A 20,194-nucleotide genomic window follows, 5' to 3' on the forward strand; every position below is an offset into this window, starting at 1 on the left:
GGGTGAGTGAGCACCACATTGAGTGGGTGAGCACCACATTGAGTGAGTGAGCACCACATTGAGTGAGTGAGCACCGCATTGAGTGAGTGAGCACGTCATTGAGTGGGTGAGCACCACATTGAGTGAGTGAGCACCACATTGAGTGAGTGAGCAGCACATTGAGTGAGTGAGCACGTGATTGAGTGGGTGAGCACCACATTGAGTGAGTGAGCACGTCATTGAGTGGGTGAACACCACATTGAGTGAGTGAACACGTCATTGAGTGGGTGAGCACCACATTGGGTGAGTGAGCACCACATTGAGTGGGTGAGCACCACATTGAGTGAGTGAGCACCGCATTGGGTGAGTGAGCACCACATTGAGTGAGCACCACATTGAGTGAGTGAGCACCACATTGAGTGAGTGAGCACCACATTGAGTGAGTGAGCACCACATTGAGTGAGTGAGCACCGCATTGGGTGAGTGAGCACCACATTGAGTGAGCACCACATTGAGTGAGTGAGCACCACATTGAGTGAGCACCACATTGAGTGAGTGAGCACCACATTGAGTGAGTGAGCACCACATTGGGTGAGTGAGCACCGCATTGAGTGAGCGACTTCGTGGAGTGAGTAGGCACCTGGGCACCTGGCTGACGCTGGGAGAGGCGTGGATGGTGGGTAGGTGGTGGATGGGTGGATGGTGATGGGTGCTGGATGGAGGTGGATGGTGTTGGATGGTGATGGGTGGTTGTGGATGGTGATGGATGGTCATGGATGGTTGTGGGTGGTGGTGGTACATGGTGATGGATGGTTGTGGGTGGTGGATCGTGATGGATGGTGGTGGGTGGTGGATGGTGGATGGAGGGTAGGTGGGTGGGTGGATGGTGGTGATGGATAGTGGTGGATGGTGGTGGGTGGACGGTGATCTATTATTTTTCTACCTACCACGTGACTTTACCGAAAGAACCAAAGTGTATGGATTCCTACAGTCACGGAAGCTTCAAATCTAGATTGAAATGGTGGATGAGTGGCGTTTATATAACGCGGACAGGTCATTAGCAACCACGTGCACTTCCCCCCCTCCCCCCACGAACCCCAGTGAAGCAAAACAACAATCGTGAGCTTGCGACATCGCCAAGGCGGTGATTCCTGCTGGGCCGGTCTGACCGCATCGCACGCGTAACGCCGAGCAACGCGTGGGGGACTTCTCCAACGACTGCCTGCACACTCACCTGGGACACCACTCCACCAACTCACCTGGGACATCACTCCGTACTTACCTGGGACACCACTCCACCAACTCACCTGGGACACCACTTCACCAACTCACCTGGGACACCACTCCACCAACTCACCTGGGACACCACTCCACCAACTCACCTGGGACACCACTCCACCAACTCACCTGGGACACCACTCCACCAACTCACCTGGGACACCACTCCACCAACTCACCTGGGACACCACTCCACCAACTCACCTGAGACACCACTCCACCAACTCACCTGAGACACCACTCCACCAACTCACCTGGGACACCACTTCACCAACTCACCTGGGACACCACTCCACCAACTCACCTGGGACACCACTCCGCACTCACCTGGGCCGAGGCATCGCGCTCACCTGGGGACACCGCTCACCTGGGGACGGGGTTTAAACTCACCTTATGAGATGAGTCTCACCTGACACGGACTCACTCGAGACGCTCACCTCAAGTCTTGGAACGCAATTTCGGCGGCGCTACGTAAGGTGAGCAGAGGGGCTGAGTGTGAGAGTGTGTGTATGTGTGTATGTGTGTGTGTATATGTGTGCGTGCGTGTGAGCGCGTGCGTGCGTGTGCGAGTGTGAGTGCGTGCGTGTGGGGAGCGGTGGTGCAGCAGTTAGCGCGCTGCGCTATGAACCTGGCGACCCGGGTTCGATTCCCGCTCACGGCCAACACCAGTGACGATTATCTGAACCGGTCCTGGGCATCCCCTAGGTCGACTCAGCCTCAAATGAGTACCTGGTGCGGTGTGTAAACATTGCCACTAGGGAGACAAAGGCGGTCGGGCGTGGTGCTGGCCACCCACCCCCTCGTGTACCGTTCCGGCCTTCATAGGTGCACGCTAACAGCACTTGCCCCTACAGTCTGTTAAGGCTATACGGGGGATCTTTGTGTATATGTGTGTATACGAGTGTGCGTGTGCGTGCGAGTGCGTGTGAGCGCGTGCGTGCGTGTGGGGAGCGGTGGTGCAGCGGTTAGCGCGCTGTGCCTACGAACCTGGTGACCCGAGTTCGCATTCCCGCTCACGGCCAACACCGCCAGTGACGATTATCTGAACCGGTCTTGGGCCTCCACTAGGTCGACTCAGCCTCAAACGAGTACCTGGTGCCGTACGTAAACATCGCCACTGGGCAGGTAAAGGCGGTCTGCCCACCACGCCTCCTCGCGTGCCGTGCCGGCCTTTATAGGTGTTCGCTAACAGCACTTTCCCTAACATCCTATTGCAGACTATACGGGGGATCTTCGTCGTTGTCTTATATGAGTCTACCGTGTGTGTGAGTCCGTGTGTGTGTGTGTGTGTAGTCCGAGGTGCAGGTGTACGATTAGACACACCGTGTAATTTCTGTTCAAGTTTACTGCTGTACACTAACGAGTGTTAAGTAGAGCCTTTTATGTTCAAGTGATTTAATTGCACGTTGTGGATACGTGATCGTTACGCATCACGCCTCCCCCGGACTTACTTTAAGCGACAATGACATATCTCTAAGAGGCGGAGTCAAGGTGTTGACGTGCCGTAAACATTAAAAATTCGACGTTTATTCGGCGCCGCCAGCTCGACGAGACGCGTGTCACGGCAGCTACTCGCTTAACAGCACTTGCCCTAACAGTCTGTTAAGGCTATACGGGGGGCGCGGGGGGGTTATCTTTGTCTTTGTGGGAGGATCTGCGAGTGTCCGTGCGGGGAGTTGGGAGTGCGTGCGGGGAGTTGGGGGTGCGTGAATTTGGGCCGATGGCGGTTTAATTTGTAGAGAACCGCAGAGCTGGGGCAATCGTTGGTAGGCGCCGGCTCATCACGACCACGTGGCTGGTGCTGATGATGATGTCTTCCTCGCTTCTCGTCTGCGGTTCCTCCTCGTGGCGCCTCCTCTGAGCAGTGCCGGATTATCCTCATTGCGCAAGTAGCTACTACATATGTATACGTGTAATTTAATGGAATACATATATAGTGGCTACACAAGTAGCTACATCTGTATATGTATACGTGCGATTTAATGGAATACATATGTAGTAGCTACTACATATGTATATGTGCGATTTAATGGAATACATATGTAGTAGCTACACAAGTAGCTACTACATATGTATACGTGTGATTTAATGGAATACATATGTAGTAGCTACACAAGTAGCTACTACATATGTGTAGTGTTGTAAAGACGAGCAGACTTCTTTAGGAGGCACACTCTGTTTATTGTATTATTTCCTTATACATCGCTTAACACACACAGAGGGATATTCGGTCCCCTCACCCGATACCCTAGGGAGGTACAGCCTCCGGACTTGGCGGGACTCACACGTCTACCGCTAACCTCCTTGATACCTAAGGAGGTACAACCTCCGGACTTGGCGGGACTCACACGTCTACCGCTATCCTAGTCCTCCGGCTAGGACCTAGGGGAGGCTATCTGACCCACCGCTGGCCCGGTGGGTCCTGACCACTGGGTATGCCGAGCCTTAGCCCTCAGAAGGGCTGGAAGGCTGGTCCAGGGTCCTAGCTAGGCTTCAGCCCAGTCTTCTGTCTTCGTGCAGGGAGCGAACTCCCCAGGTCCGTTGGGTCACCCATCTTATACCCCTTCGTGGCCAGGTAGAACCAATCATACATTCCCACGTGGAACCATCTGATTGGTTCGCACCAAACCCTGGCCACGATCCGTTTCACCTCGACTGACCCCAACCGTTGTACCCAGGGGTAATGCTGCACCGCCCTGGTGGCAACGCAGGTTACGCAACAGCGCGTAGTTAACACCTCTACATCACCCCCTCCTTCGGAAGCTCCAGCCGTCCCGGCTGCAACAATGGGAAACTCCGAAATTACCAATGGTAGAAGAATTGTGAGTGTGCCTCACGAACAACAAGAACAATTAAACCCCTATAAATACCCCCCTTAACAACATAACGTATGTACAAGGCACTAGACATGCCAAAAAAAAATATAACAACCGGCGAGATTTCGCGCGCGTGCGTTTCGCGGGACCATCGTAGGGGATGGCAGGCTTTGTCGGCGGCACAAGGGAAGGAGGAGGATGAGCCAGAGCATCCGGTGGGCCTTTATGCATCTCCACGGGGACACCTGCTGCTCCACGGTCCATTGAGGCCGAACGTGGCCTGCATGGAGCCGTCACTCCCGCGTCATCTGCAGGAGGAATGACACGCCTGCGCTGCGGGTTAGGCACCAACGGGGCAACATCTGGCTCGTCGGACGCGTCGTACACTCGGCCCCCATGTCGTGTGTGTTGTGGAGGGACGCGTGGCCCGGTGGGTCCTGACCACTGGGTATGCCGAGCCTTAGCCCTTAGAAGGGCTGAAAGGCTGGTCCAGGGTCCTAGCTAGGCTTCAGCCCAGTCTTCTGTCTTCGTGCAGGGAGCGAACTCCCCCAGGTCCGTTGGGTCACCCATCTTATACCCCTTCGTGGCCAGGTAGAACCAATCATACATTCCCACGTGGAACCATCTGATTGGTTCGCACCAAACCCTGGCCACGATCCGTTTCACCTCGACTGACCCCAACCGTTGTACCCAGGGGTAATGCTGCACCGCCCTGGTGGCAACGCAGGTTACGCAACAGCGCGTAGTTAACACCTCTACATCACCCCCTCCTTCGGAAGCTCCAGCCGTCCCGGCTGCAACAATGGGAAACTCCGAAATTACCAATGGTAGAAGAATTGTGAGTGTGCCTCACGAACAACAAGAACAATTAAACCCCTATAAATACCCCCCTTAACAACATAACGTATGTACAAGGCACTAGACATGCCAAAAAAAAATATAACAACCGGCGAGATTTCGCGCGCGTGCGTTTCGCGGGACCATCGTAGGGGATGGCAGGCTTTGTCGGCGGCACAAGGGAAGGAGGAGGATGAGCCAGAGCATCCGGTGGGCCTTTATGCATCTCCACGGGGACACCTGCTGCTCCACGGTCCATTGAGGCCGAACGTGGCGTGCATGGAGCCGTCACTCCCGCGTCATCTGCAGGAGGAATGACACGCCTGCGCTGCGGGTTAGGCACCAACGGGGCAACATCTGGCTCGTCGGACGCGTCGCACACTCGGCCCCCATGTCGTGTGTGTTGTGGAGGGACGCGTGGCGTGACGAAGGGTTTTAACCGAGAGGGGTGAACGCACCAGCGACGCCGTCCCCAGCTAATTTTAACACATTGGGGACGCAGGACTTCCACTACCTCAACCGGGCCTCGCCATGGTCTGAGGAGTTTGGCCGACGTGGACACCGGCACCTGGGGGCAGTGGAGCCATGCCCTGTCTCCCGGTGCCCACCGATGCGTGTACGACCGAGGGTCCCGCAGTCGCAAATTCGCCCTTTGGCGGGAAGCCGAATTTTCAATGGCGGCCTCCCGTGCCTCGGCCAACTTACGGAGGTTGAATCGCAAGTGGTCAACGAGCTTTGACTTTTGCGGTGGCTGTTCGATTTCCAGCCGAACGTCGGCGGGAGGAAAGGCATCCCTGCCGTACATTAGAAAGAACGGGGAAAATCCCGTCGCCGCGTGAGGTGCCATACGGTATGCGGCGAGGACCCCTGGAACCTGCAAGTCCCAATCGAGGTGGGATTCATCGACCTGATGGCATAACATAGCGGTGAGAGTTCTATGAAGGCGCTCCACCATGCCATCGGTCTGGGGATGGTAGGGCGAAGTGCGCACTTTCTTAGTGCCCAACAGGCGGCACACATCAGTCAGCAAGGCTCCTGAAAAATTTATTCCCTGATCGGTCAGCAACCGTTCTGGTGCACCCTTGTCCAGGACGTAGCCTTGAACAAAGGCGTCCACAACGGCCGCCGCCGACTGGTTGGGGAGGGCCCAGGCCATAGGCCACCGTGTAAAATACTCTACCCCAACCAGAAGGTACTTATTACCCCATGGCGTAGTAGGAAAAGGGCCCAAAATATCGAGAGCCACCAACTCATTTATACGAGAGACCGAAATGGGTTGCAGGGGTGGACATGCCGGTTTAGCCGGCGGTTTACGTTGCGCACAATGGGTGCATCCCAGCAAAATGTCAGTGACGTCGCGCAGCATGCCCGGCCAGAAAAATTGCAACCGCAACAACCCAATGGTCTTATGAACACCCAGGTGCAATAAACGCTCATGCGCCGCCCATACGGCCTTGCATCGCAAGGCGGATGGCACGACGATTTTATGTTGACACGAGTCAGCATCCCAATGCATCAACAAGCCACGCTTCATGACAAATGAATTAAATTTGCCCTGTCTTGGAACCGCATTATTCGCGTGGCGACGCAACCTCAATAATGACATGTCCTCGCCCTGGTGCCGACCCCATTCGGCCAAAGTTAGCCCCAGCAAATCGTCACTGGCCATTGGATCTGCATGATCCAACATCGGCGCTGAGGCGGCGGGAAGTGCGGCTGACACCGTTGTGAGAGGCGCGACCTGCGCAGGCAGTGGCGGCTTACAACGGCCCGAGCCCAAAAAACACGCACATTTTTGAGCCGGCGGAAGGCGAGACAACGCATCGGCATTCGTGTGTTGTGCACCCCTACGGTAAGTGACATTGAAATCGTAGTCCTGAAGGACTTCGAGCCACCGAGAAAGCTGCCCGGACGGTTGGTCAACCCGCAGAGCGTACTGTAAAGCCGAATGATCAGATCGCACGGTAAAATGCTGACCATACAGGTACGGCCTGTATTGCTGAATAAAAAAAACAATGGCCAGCAGCTCACGTCTGGTCACACAGTATCTTTGTTCAGCAAGAGACAAGACTCTGCTACCATAGGCAACAACCCTTTCAATGCCATCAACTTTTTGTGACAGAACACCCCCAATCCCCGTATTGCTAGCGTCGGTGTCCAACACGAATGGCACGGAAAAATCGGGGTACGTAAGGGACGGTGCCGTCACGAGCGCGTTCCGCAAGGAGTCGAACGCAGCCTGTTCTGCGTCCCCCCAATGAAACGCCACCCCTTTTGACGTAAGGGCGTGGAGCGGCTTGGCAATCGTCGCGAAGCCAGCAACAAACCGGCGGTAGTACGACGCAAAACCAATAAAACTACGAACATCGCCCGCAGATGTAGGGGTCGGCCAATGTTGAACACATTTGTTTTTTTCAGGGTCGGTAGAAATGCCCGAGTGGCTAACTATGTGGCCCAGATAGCGCACAGACTCACGCAGAAGGTGACACTTCTGCGGCTTGAATTTCAAGTTAGCGGCCCTCATTTTCAAGAAGACAGCACGCAACCGTTCGATGTGTTCGCCGAACGTGCGGCTAAAGACGATGACGTCGTCAAGATAAATGAGACATGAGTCCCACTGGAGCCCAGCGAGGACCAGCTCCATGAGCCTCTGGAACGTCGCTGGGGCCGAGTGGAGACCCATGGGCAATCTATTAAACTCGAAAAGGCCCTGTGGTGTCCGAAAAGCAGTCTTAGGTTTTGACGATTCGTCGAGGGGGAGTTGCCAAAACCCCGACAGAAGGTCCAAGGTGGAGAAATAGTGCGCCCCTGCCAGGGCATCCAATGACTCGTCCATACGAGGGAGAGGGTAGGCGTCCGCTACCGAGATTTTATTTAGGCGCCGAAAATCAACGCAAAAACGGAGACTGCCATCGTGCTTTTTGACCAGCACTATTGGAGCACCCCAGGGACTAGTGGAGGGAGAAATTATATCGGCCTTCAGCATGTCCTCCACAGCCAATTTAACATGCTGTTTCTCCGCCGGGCTAAGCCGAAACGGGTTTTGTCGAATCGGGGCAGCGTCACCAGTATCAATGTGGTGACGCAGCAGCTTGGTGCAGCCAATATCAAATTTAGATTTACTAAAGACATCGGAAAATTCTCGCAGAAGAGCGCGCAATTTAATTCGCTGCGAATGAGACAGATCACCCGTGTCTGTGCAGAGCGCGTCCAACCATCTCTCATCCGATTCGGAAGGAGGTGGGACCTGCGGCGTGTCACGCACGTGTCCCGCGACTCCGGTCCCCAACGGCACCGGGGTCGCGTGAGCGAGCACAGTTCCTTGCGGAATGACGGTTGTGGACAATCCGACATTCAAAACCTGCAAGAACGGCTCCCTGTCGGCTGCTACGAGGGTCTGTGCAGCCACCAAATCTAACCCCTTAGCAGCTGCGTTTGAAGGCCCCAGCAAAATGCCATGTGCCGAGGCCTCCGGGGCTAGCGGTTTTTTAAGTTGCAAGGGCACGAGCATTTGTGTCCCTGGTGGAATGCGAACTGTGCTCGCAACAAACGCCTGCACCGAGGCACTAGCCATGCGCGGATGTGAGGGTGTGGGCAAGAACGCCATCCGTCGACCCGACGGGAGTTCGATGCAGCCTTGATCTACAAGGATCTTAATAGGCATTTTCGCGAGAAAATCAGTGCCTAACAAACACGGCACGGCGAGGGAAGAAGAGACCAAAATAGGCCCTGCCAATTTAATGTCTCCAATCGAAATTTGCGCCCGAATTTGCCCAATAATGCCAAGTGAACTGCCATTAGCGGCGAAACACGGGATAGAAACCCGTTCCAAGGGGCGGCATCGTACGGGCAGTATATTGTAAATCAGATCCGAAATGATCGTAGCCGACGCACCAGTATCGACCAACACGCGAAATTCCACACCCTCGATTGATCCGACAACCACGGATGAACCTGCCGTCGCCGCGACTACCCTATGGGCCAACTCAGACCACTGCCCAGGTCCGAGTGGCCGCGAACAAACGCCAGAATACCCCCCATCACACGCCGAATCGCGAGCCCTTCTTATGGTGCGCTGCAGTGTGTATGGTGTGAATGAGGGCCGAGCGTGAGAGGCGTCGCGACTTGCCTGGTTTTGCCGCGATGCCGTGGACGTCCTGTAGTCCTGGCCCCGGGATGCGGAGGGGCGTCGTCGAGGCGCACGGCAGTCAGAGGAGATGTGGCCTCGTCGGCCACAGTTGAAGCACGTCACGTCGCCGCGTGGAGCAGGCCGTCCCCGCTGCTGGTCGTTGCGGCGACCAGCGTGGTCGGACGATCGCCGGCCCGTTGACCTGGTCGCCATGAAGGCCCGGTCGGGGGAGAACTCGGCATCCCTGCTGGAAGGCTCCGACGTCGAAGCCGAGGCGGCGATGGTCGATTCCGTGTGGAGCAGCAGATGTGCGTGGATGCACCGAGCGGCTCGTAGCGAGCACATACTGTCGTCGTCCACCGCTTGGATGACGATGCGCAGCTCGCGCGCCAGCTCCAGCATCTTCTGGAGAACGATGGCATCGATGGCCTCGTCGTCCATGCGAGGGTAACCCGCTCTTGCCATCGCCAGTAGAGCGGTCCGGAATGCCAACGGAGACTCTTTAGGGCGGCGTCGCCTGTCGTAAAATCGGCTGCGGACGTCGGATGGAGGCCCGTACACGTCGGACATCCGTCGGAGGGCCGATTGAAGAGTCGCCCTTTGTTGCCTGGGGATGGTGAGGAGCGAGGCGAGAGCGTCGTCATCCAAAGTGGCCGGTAGTGCTCGGAGCGCCTGTGCGTCCGACCAGCCCACCATCTCTTGGTGGCTCAGGAAGCGACGCTGGAATGCCGCCCAGTCGCCCCCTTCAGATGTGAATTCTCGGAAGATGGGCAGGCGTTGTTGGAGGGCGGACGTCGTCTCCCCCTCAGCTTGTACCGTCTCGAGCCGGAGATCGGCGATTTCCCGGCCGATAGAGTCTACTGTACCGTGTCGGTACAGTGATGACGCGGCGTCCGCTGAGAAAGTTGAATTTGCAGCGTCGCGTGCTGATGACGTTGCGGGTTGTGATGGGCCCCCCGCGTTCCCAGGATGCCCCTGGCTTCCGCTTCCGGCGGAATCACGTGGTTCCCCGGCGGGAAAATCAAAATGTCTGCCCTGGCCGGTGGCGGGAACGTCTGCCAGCGGTTGACTCGGCCTGCCCGCAACCTCCAAGTTGATCTCTTCGAGAATTGAGGCCGCGGCGTGTAGGAGTTGAGCGAGACGGCCGTGTGCTGCCCTGAGTCCGTCCCCCATGGCAGGGGGAGCAACCGGCTGCTCAACCGGTGGCTGGGCGGCCGTCAACGCGGCAGCGTTTTCAGCGGAGCTGGCGGTGCTTGGAGGTGAGACAGCATTATCTTCGTTCTGGCTCCGCGCGTGGGCTGAACTTCTGGTTTCCATTTCCAACCACTTCTGACTCCAGTTTTAGTGTTGTAAAGATGAGCAGACTTCTTTAGGAGGCACACTCTGTTTATTGTATTATTTCCTTATACATCGCTTAACACACACAGAGGGATATTCGGTCCCCTCACCCGATACCCTAGGGAGGTACAGCCTCCGGACTTGGCGGGACTCACACGTCTACCGCTAACCTCCTTGATACCTAAGGAGGTACAACCTCCGGACTTGGCGGGACTCACACGTCTACCGCTATCCTAGTCCTCCGGCTAGGACCTAGGGGAGGCTATCTGACCCACCGCTGGCCCGGTGGGTCCTGACCACTGGGTATGCCGAGCCTTAGCCCTTAGAAGGGCTGAAAGGCTGGTCCAGGGTCCTAGCTAGGCTTCAGCCCAGTCTTCTGTCTTCGTGCAGGGAGCGAACTCCCCCAGGTCCATTGGGTCACCCATCTTATACCCCTTCGTGGCCAGGTAGAACCAATCATACATTCCCACGTGGAACCGTCTGATTGGTTCGCACCAAACCCTGGCCACGATCCGTTTCACCTCGACTGACCCCAACCGTTGTACCCAGGGGTAATGCTGCACCGCCCTGGTGGCAACGCAGGTTACGCAACAGCGCGTAGTTAACACCTCTACATATGTATACGTGTGATTTAATGGAATACATATGTAGTATCTACACAAGTAGCTACTACATATGTATATGTGCGATTTAATGGAATACATATGTAGTAGCTACTTGTGTAGCTACTACATATGTATATGTGCGATTTAATGGAATGCATATGTAGTAGCTACACAAGTAGCTACACAAGTAGCTACTACATATGTATATGTGCAATTTAATGGAATACATATGTAGTAGCTACACAAGTAGCTACTACATATGTATATGTGCGATTTAATGGAATACATATGTAGTAGCTACACAAGTAGCTACTACATGTAGCTACTACATATGTGCGATTTAATGGAATACATATGTAGTAGCTACACAAGTAGCTACTACATATGTATATGCGCGATTTAATGGAACACATATGTAGTAGCTACATATGCTAGGGGGCCCCGCACTTTCAAGGGCCCCGCGCTAAACGCTTTCAAGCTATCAATTCCGGTTCAGTGATTCTGCACTTGCTCTACTACTATAGTACTATACCGCCTTCAACTTTGAAGGTTAGCGATTTATCGTATTATTTAGATTTGAAGCTTTCGTGGCTGCAAGAATTCAAACTCTTTGGATCTTTCGCTGAAGTCACGTGGGTAGAAAAAAAGCATACATCACGACGTTTCTGAGACAAGGTCTTACGTAGGCCTGAGATGGGTGCAGCCTCAGGGTAAGAGGGCGGGGCTAGAGACGGTCTGCCTGAGGCTGTGGAAGTGGCTATTGTATTGTGAGAGACTAGCATGTCAATGCACGAGCTTAGTATGCCACAGCATCGATGACTTTCCTAGTATGAGAGTTCAATCCAAAGGACATGTGAGTATGAGAGTGCAATCCAAAGGACACGTGAGCATGAGAGTGCAATCCAAAGGACATGTGAGCATGAGAGTGCAATCCAAAGGACACGTGAGCATGAGAGAGAAATCCAAAGGGCATGTGAGCATGAGAGTGTAATACAAAGGACATGTGAGTATGAGAGTGCAATCCAAGAGGCACAGAGAGATAGACACACACAGAGAGTCGGAAATAACAGCTAACATAGGCAGGTAGGATGGAAACATCACAGTCAGTTAAGACTTTACCTGATTTTTCCAAGACGAAGGTACTCTGCAAATCCACCGGCTATCTTCAGAGATGTGTTCATGAAGCCATCCAGATATACAAACACAGACACAACTTCAACCGAGAAGATGGGTACAAACTGAGCAATCGTTGGAAGGACGTTATTAACCAGGTGACGCCTTAACTGACTGTGATGTTTACATCCTATCTGCCCTTTCTGGGGGTGCCAGGCATGGCCAAGATCTTCTTTATTTCAGAAGGTAAAATTAATCGAAAACACAAATTGAGCACGGGGGGGGGGGGGCTGGCGTAAGCTCCGGCTTACTTTGTTCCATCAAACCCAGTGTTAGCCGTTGACATTCTCTGCTTTGTACGCTCGAGAAGCAAAAGGGGGGTGCACGGCTGCGGTTCAAGTGAAGGACCGCCGCCCCAACACGCATCGATTTTGACCGACTGACCGCACGGACGGCTTGCGCTAGGTGGCGGGGCGCGTCTCGCGCCACGTGCGGGCACCGCCCATGGGTCCCCCCGCGGGCCGGCGGCGCGGCGGCCCCCGCAAGGAGGCCTCGGACTGGCCCACGTCGGCCACCCTCGGGGCCGCGCTCGCCCTCCTCTTCGTGGCAGTCAGCGTCCACCTCGTCCGCATGGGCGGCGCCCCGGCCCCGCGCTCGCTCCACGCGGCCTCGCGCCCCGCGGCCTGGCGCTCCCGGGCCCACCACCACCACCACCCCCCCCCACTCCTCCTCCTCCTCTCGCGGCGCTGGCTGCTGCTGCTGCGCGCGGAGTTCCCCACGCAGCCCCACGCCGAGATGGCCCGGCTGCAGCGAGCCGTCGCCGCCGCCGCCGCCGCCGCCGCCGCCGCGGCCGCCGCCGCCCCGGCGAACGGCGTCGGCGGCGGCGACGCCCCGCCGACGGGCGTCGTGCTCGCGGCGAGCCCCGGATCGGCGAGGACCCTCGGCTGCTTCTGCCGGGCCCTGCGCCGGCTCGTGGAGGCGTCCGGCGCCCCGGCGCTGCTCCGCGCCGAGGGGACCCCCTCGCCGCCCGAGCCGCGACTCGTGGCGCGGCTGCTGGCGCTGCTGTCCGCGGCGGGCGGCGGCGGCGGCGGCGGCGAGGAGCGGGCACGGCTCGCCCGCGTCTGGGAGGCCTTGGGGCCCGGCGCCCGGGGCGCGCTGCTCATCGTGGGCTTCACGGCGGCCACGGCGGAGACGCGGGCCGCGGGGAACGAGACGCGGGCCGTCGAGCTGCCCCCCTCCTACCCCCTGCTCCAGATGTTCACCCTGAGGGCAGAGGCGTACATCGAAGAAGGCGGCTTCGTCTGCTGAAGTTGCCACCACCACCATCACCACCACCACCCCCCCCCCTCCTCCCGATTGGGGGGGGGTCGATTCATAATGACCGACGGTTCGGGAGGAGCAGGGCCACCCGGACAGCGGTTGAGTGGTGCCACAGCTGCCCTGGGTGTTGGGACCGCTCCGAGTTCAGGGGCGCTGGGCCATCGGTTTCCTGGGTCCCCTGATGAGAGTTCACTGTTGATTTGTGTGTTTGTTTGTTCTTATTGTTGTTGTTGTTCTGAAACACAGAGGCGGCACTGTGTACTGAGAAGAGTGCCAACACGTCCAGCGGCCAGGTGCAGCACACGGGTTGGCATGGGCAAGGCCGTTGTGAGGACAATGGTGGTGGTGTTGGTGATGATGGTAGTGATTATGGTGATGATGATGGTGATGGTGTTGGTGATTGATGATGATGATGGTGATGATGATGGTGACGATGGTGGTGGTGTTGGTGATGCTAGTGATGATGCTGATGATGATGGTGGTGGTGACGGTGGTGTTGGTGATGCTGGTGATGATGATGGTAGTGATGATTGTGATGATTATGATGGTGATGATGATGGTGGTGACGATGGTTGTGGTTGTGATGGTGGCGGTGATGATAGGAGGAGAGAATTCCACTGTGGAGCGGCGGTTCAAGGGAAGCAGCAGAGAGAGAGAGGTGAGGTTGACCTGCAGTGTGAATGGGTGACTATGTGAGTGAGTGAGTGAATGCGTGAGTGGGCGACTATGTGAGTGAGTGAGTGAGTGAATGCGCGAGTGGGTGACTATGTGAGTGAGTGAATGCGTGAGTGGGTGACTATGTGAGTGAGATACTGGGTGAGCGAGTGTGCGAGTGACTGGCGTGAATCGATGAGTGCTGGATCGGCCATCCGCCTGACTGTTGCTTTACTTTGTGAATTATATGGGTGAGTGGGTGACTAGGTGAGTGGGTGACTAGGTGAGTGGGTGACTAGGTGAGTGGGTGACTAGGTGAGTGAGTGAGTGTGTGACTAGGTGAGTGGGTGACTAGGTGCGTGGGTGACTAGGTGAGTGGGTGACTAGGTGAGTGGGTGAGCGAGTGACTGACATTAACCGATGAGTACCTGATCGTCCATTAGCCTGACTGCCGCTTTACTCTGTAAATTATATGGGTGACTATGTGAGCGGGTGACTAGGTGAGCGGGTGACTCGGTGAGCGGGTCACTAGGTGAGCGGTTGACTAGGTGAGCGGGTGACAAGGTGAGCGGGTGACTATGTGAGCGGGTGACTAGGTGAGCGGTTGACTAGGTGAGCGGTTGACTAGGTGAGCGGGTGACTCGGTGAGCGGGTGACTATGTGAGCGGGTGACTATGTGAGCGGGTGACTAGGTGAGCGGGTGACTAGGTGAGCGGGTCACTAGGTGAGCGGGTGACTAGGTGAGCGGGTGAGCGAGTTTGTGAGTGACTGGCTTGAACCAGTTACTGCCGGGTCAGCCGTCACCCACACGGGGCTCACTCGGTGGGTTTTTGTCTGACCGCCGTCTCTCGTCGCTTCGAAACTATTTTGTTATTATTATTGTTGTTGTTATTGTTGCTGCTGCTGCTGCTGTTCTTGTTGTTGTTTACCAATGTAAAAGCGCCGCGAGCTCTTGTTTGTGTTTTTAAGAGAGGCGAGCTGGGCGTGCGTGATGAGAGCTCAAAGGTGGCTGATGTCATCGTCATCGCTGTCATCGTCATCATCACGTGGAGGGAGATTCATCGTCGTCGTCGTCGTCATCATCACGTGGAGGGAGATTCATCGTCATCGTCGTCGTCATCATCATCACGTGGAGGGAGATTCATCGTCATCATCACCGTCACGTGGAGGGAGATTCATCGTCATCGTCGTCGTCGTCATCATCATCACGTGGAGGGAGATTCATCGTCATCGTCGTCATCGTCATCATCATCACGTGGAGGGAGATTCATCGTCATCATCACCATCACGTGGAGGGAGATTCATCGTCATCGTCGTCGTCATCATCATCATCACGTGGAAGGGGATTCATCGTCATCGTCATCATCACCATCACGTGGAGGAAGATTTATCGTCATCGTCGTCGTCATCGTCATCATCACGTGGAAGGGGATTCATCGTCATCGTCATCATCACCATCACGTGGTGGGGAATTCATCGTCACCGCCATCGTCATCATCACCATCACGTGGTGGGGAATTCATCGTCACCGTCATCGTCATCATCACCATCACGTGGAGGAAGATTTATCGTTATCGTCGTCGTCGTCATCGTCATCATCACGTGGAAGGGGATTCATCGTCATCGTCGTCATCACCATCACGTGTCGGGGGATTCATCGTCACCGCTATCGTCATCATCACGTGTCGGGGGATTCATCGTCATCGTCATCATCGCCATCACGTGGTGGGGAATTCATCGTTATCGCTATCCTCGTCATCACCATCACGTGGTGGGGAATTCATCGCCTGCACCGCGCGTCGAGAGATTTTCACCGTGGCGGGAGAGGCGAAAACCGCAGCAGTGGGGGGAGGGGGGGGTGGAGGGGGGTCGTCATTGAATTGACCAATTGCCCCAGGTAGAAACTCCAATGTCCCAGCAGCAAAGCTGCGTGCGTGGTGGCAGCAGCAGCAGCAGCAGCTACTGCTGCTTTGCCTCTTCGATATCTGAGTGGGCAGAGCATTGTGCCTCTGCAAAATAAGAATAGGCCGTAGCGTCCTCTTTTGGGGCAACGCCAAAAACAACAGGAGTCGCGATTGGGGTGTTCAAACAATTCTAGACTTGAAGCTTTCGTGACTGCAAGGAATCATGCTCTTTGGGGTTTTTTTTTCGGTAAAGTCACGTAGGTAGAACAAAATAAAAGAATTAAATCACGACGTTTCGGAGGCAACGCAAGCTTCCGTCTTCAGGTGGAACGGTCGCAGCAGAATATCTGAGTCACAATGGCGCCGCCTTCAAAAGCAAAGGCAATCGCCATCAAGGCCGCATTGGCCACACATTGCTTGTGCCAACAAACAACAACAACAACAAAAACCACGTGGCTCTTATAATACAGGGTTGCTTCGAAACAAAATGTTGACACTTATGTGGGACTATCGTTTTTAATGGACAAAAGAAGGCGTACTCATAATAATAATAATAACAACACTGTAACACGAGAACAAATGTAAATGTTAACAAGTTTCGAAAAGCCTAAAGAGTCTCCAACGTCTTCTTTGGTTCTTTCGGTAAAGTCACGTAGAATGGGAATAAAGTAATAAAATAAGACAATAAAATTCTCACGACGTTTCGGCCACAACACAAGTAGCCTTCTTCGGGACGACATTCAAGCTCTGTCGGTCCCGACAGTTCTGTTCTTTCACCCGAAGAAGGCTGCTTGTGTTGTGGCCGAAACGTCGTGAGAATTTTATTGTCTTATTTTATTATTTTATTCTCATTCTACGTGGTCACTTTACCGAAAGAACCAAAGAAGATGAATCCTTGCAGTCACGAAACCTTTAAATCGAAAGTCTCCCACGTGTTTGCACTTCGTTGTCCACGCGTGGCCCTGGATATCTTCTCCAAGGTGGTCTCCAGAGGCCTGCAAGGGGCACACGTCCCGTGGCGTTAGTTTAAGAGATCCGGGCCCTGCTGCTGCTGCTGACGAGGCACACTGTATGTGGAAACCGGTCCAGAGTTTTACTTCGAGTTATTAACCCTACACTGCTGAAGCGTGCGGCTGAAGGTGGTTTAAGTTGCTTCGTGACTACACCGCATCAGCAATTGTCCACGTGACGCGGGTGTGTGTGTGCGGGTGTGTGTGTGTGTGTGCGTGTGTGTGTGTGCGTCTTTGTTCATGTGAATTTGCGGGGAGCGGGAGTTGCAGCGGTTAGCGCAACGCTGCGCTACGAACCCGGCGGTCAGAGTTCGATTCCCCCTCACGGCCAACCAACGCCAGCGACGATTATCTGGACCGGTCCTGGGCCTCACCCGAGGTCGGCTCAGCCTCGAATGAATACCCGGTGCGGTGTGTAAACATCGCCACTGGGGAGACAAAGGCGGTCGGGCGTGGTGCTGGTCACCCACCCCCCTCGTGTGCCGTGCCGGCCTTCATAGGTGCTCACTAACAGCACTTGCCCAAAAAGTCTGATAATGCTATACGGGGGAACTTTGTATCGTGTGTTGTGCGGGTGTTAATGTGACGGGGTGTTCGGGGGCCCGACACCATCACTGCGGCGGTGGTGAATGTGAAGGAGTGTTTCATTTTCTGACGTTTTCAATAAACGTGCATGCTCATTACCGTACACGCCTCCTCTCTCACCCCAGACAGACACATGCTCACCAACACTCTGACCTGGCCCACACCCTGACCTGACTCACACCCTGACCTGACACACACCCTGACCTGACCCACGCCCTGACCTGACCCACACCCTTACCCACACCCTGACATGACACACACCCTGAGCCACACCCTGAGCCACACCCTGACCCACACCCTGACCTGACCCACACCCTGACCCACACCCTGACCCACACCCTGACCTGACCCACACCCTGACCCACACCCTGACCTGACCCACACCCTCACCCACACCCTGACCTGGCCCACACCCTGACCTGACACACCCTGACCCACGCCCTGACCCACACCCTGACCTGACCCACACCCTGAGCCACACCCTGAGCGACATCCTGACCCACACCCTGACCCACACGCTGATCTGACCCACACCCTGACCCACATCCTGACCCACACCCTGACCCACACCCTGACCTGACCCACACCCTGAGCCACACCCTGACCCACACCCTGACCCACACGCTGATCTGACCCACACCCTGATCTGGCAATCTCGCTTGGGGCTTTGCGCATCTACAGCCCAGGGCACAAATCTGGCAAAGAGGCAAATCGAATTTGTTCTCTGGCGTCACTCAGAAGCGGATTTAACCCCCCCCCTGACCCCCCACCCACCACCTCCTCCTCCGTCGGCTCTGCAATCAAATTGGTGGTGACATTCATTTCCTTCGCTGTGCCACGCGGACAAAGTGAAGGCGGACATCCAGGCGTGGACTCTAGGGGGGCCAGGGTCGTCCACATGGGGGGTGTGGGTGGGTGCGAGGGGGGGGTGTGGTGGGTGGGGGGTGTGGGTGGGTGGGGGGTGTGGGTGGGTGGGGGTGTGGTGGGTGGGTGGGTGGGGGTTGCGGGGCCCGGGTTAATCCGACGCCTTTTAAACTCAGAATATTTATTTATATTGGAGGGGGAATCCGAAGAGCTATAAAGCTCTTTCTTTTTTCCCCCCACAGATGTCCGGTATGGGTACGGGTTAAGAACGTTACATACAACAAACAATAACGAGACCACGACTAGGAGTGCAGAGTGCAGGTAAGGCATGCATATCGGTCACGCAAACAACGTACAGATACAACCATCCCCGTCCTGCCAGGCAGAGTTCACCGCTGAGCTGTTTTTTTATTATTTTTATTATTTTTTACACGTTTTTGTTCATCAGGTGCTTTCACACCTGACGATGATTGTTGTGTTGCAATCGAAACGTCGTGAGAATTTTATTGTTTCATATTTTTATTATTTTATTGTTTCCCTTCTGCGTGGTGACTTTACCGAAAGAACCAAGAATATGAATCCCTGCAGTCACGAAAGCTTTAAAACCATAGTATCCCGATTCTCGCATAATGTCCGTGATGCAGTCATTATTATTACACGCTTTTTATTAACCCACTCTGTCTGTTGTTGTCGTTGTTGTTGTATCCTCAAATCTTGTAACACAATTTTAACCCACTTCCCAATGTGCTATCGACTGCAAACTTGGTAAACTTATGTCACACTGATGACAATACTATATTATATAATAAAAATAATAAAATATATATTTTAAAATATTTTTTTGTATATGTTACGTTTCGGCTTGGGTCTAATTGACCACGGTCCCCTTACGTTGTGGCAAGCTTCGGGCCCCCTTCCTGGAGTCGTGGAGTTCTTACATTGCTAGTGCGGTACATTTCAATAAAGCGTGTTTTAAAAAAAAAGTTTATTTTAAAAATATATAAATATTGCTTCTTTTTCAGAAGCGGCCCTCGCTTATCGCAAAACGAGAGCTCGACAAAAGTGGCTCACTCGTCGTCACGTGGACATTGCGTGGCGGAAAAATAACCGTAAATGGATCTCGATGACGATGCGTGTTTCTAAATGTGGGGGTGGTGGGGAGGAGGGAGGAGGGGTGGAAACCGCAGGACCCCCGATGGAATTAAATCCACGCGACCACGGGGAGAGAGAGAGAGAGTAAGCGTGCAAACTAAATCACAAGTAGCACATCTGACACCGTGACGTCGAACCGCGAGCCCCACCCCCCCCAAAGTGCAGGGCCCAAGGCGATCGCCCCGATTCGCCGTAGCCTAAGGGGACAGTTCTGGGCAGGGGTTGGGGGGGTGATGAGTGTGACGCAAAGACACGCGTGGGACATCGCCACCGCCAACACCACCACCACCACACCACGTGTGCTCACTTGCTTGAGGAAGTCCACCATCGCATCCGACCAGTGCCAGATTAATTATCCTAGTAGCTACACAAGTAGCTACACAAGTAGTAGCTACTACATATGTAGTAGCTACACAAGTAGCTACATATTCTAAGGGCCCCGCACTTTCAAGGGCCCCGCGCTAAATGCTTTCAAGCTATAAATTCCGGTTCGGTGATTCTGCACTTGCTCTGTTACTATAGCACTATAATGCCTTCAACTTTTACGAACGACTGGGTGTTTAAGGTGAGCGATTTGTCGTATCATCATCTGGCTGTATAGCAAATGAAA

The 20,194-nt window shown here is 54.8% G+C and overlaps 1 protein-coding gene across 1 annotated transcript; it reads left to right on the plus strand.

The window, feature by feature from the left end:
• Nucleotides 1–827: 827 nt before the first annotated feature.
• LOC142905953 (uncharacterized) lies at nucleotides 828–17,663 on the plus strand. The gene is made up of 2 exons (XM_076053199.1): nucleotides 828–1,733; nucleotides 12,561–17,663. The coding sequence occupies exon 2, from the start codon at nucleotides 12,600–12,602 to the stop codon at nucleotides 13,401–13,403; it is 804 nt and encodes a 267-aa protein (XP_075909314.1). The 5' UTR covers nucleotides 828–1,733; nucleotides 12,561–12,599; the 3' UTR covers nucleotides 13,404–17,663.
• Nucleotides 17,664–20,194: the final 2,531 nt, after the last annotated feature.

The sequence above is a fragment of the Petromyzon marinus genome, chromosome 59 (assembly GCF_048934315.1).
Source record: "Petromyzon marinus isolate PM22_M1 ecotype Great Lakes invasive population chromosome 59, UKy_Petmar_22M1.pri1.0, whole genome shotgun sequence".
Classification (NCBI taxonomy): Eukaryota; Metazoa; Chordata; class Hyperoartia; order Petromyzontiformes; family Petromyzontidae; genus Petromyzon; species Petromyzon marinus.

Bases quoted from the DNA above. Each gene is read 5' to 3' on its own strand.
- LOC142905953 (XM_076053199.1), top strand. From the start codon at position 12,600: ATGGGTCCCCCCGCGGGCCGGCGGCGCGGCGGCCCCCGCAAGGAGGCC.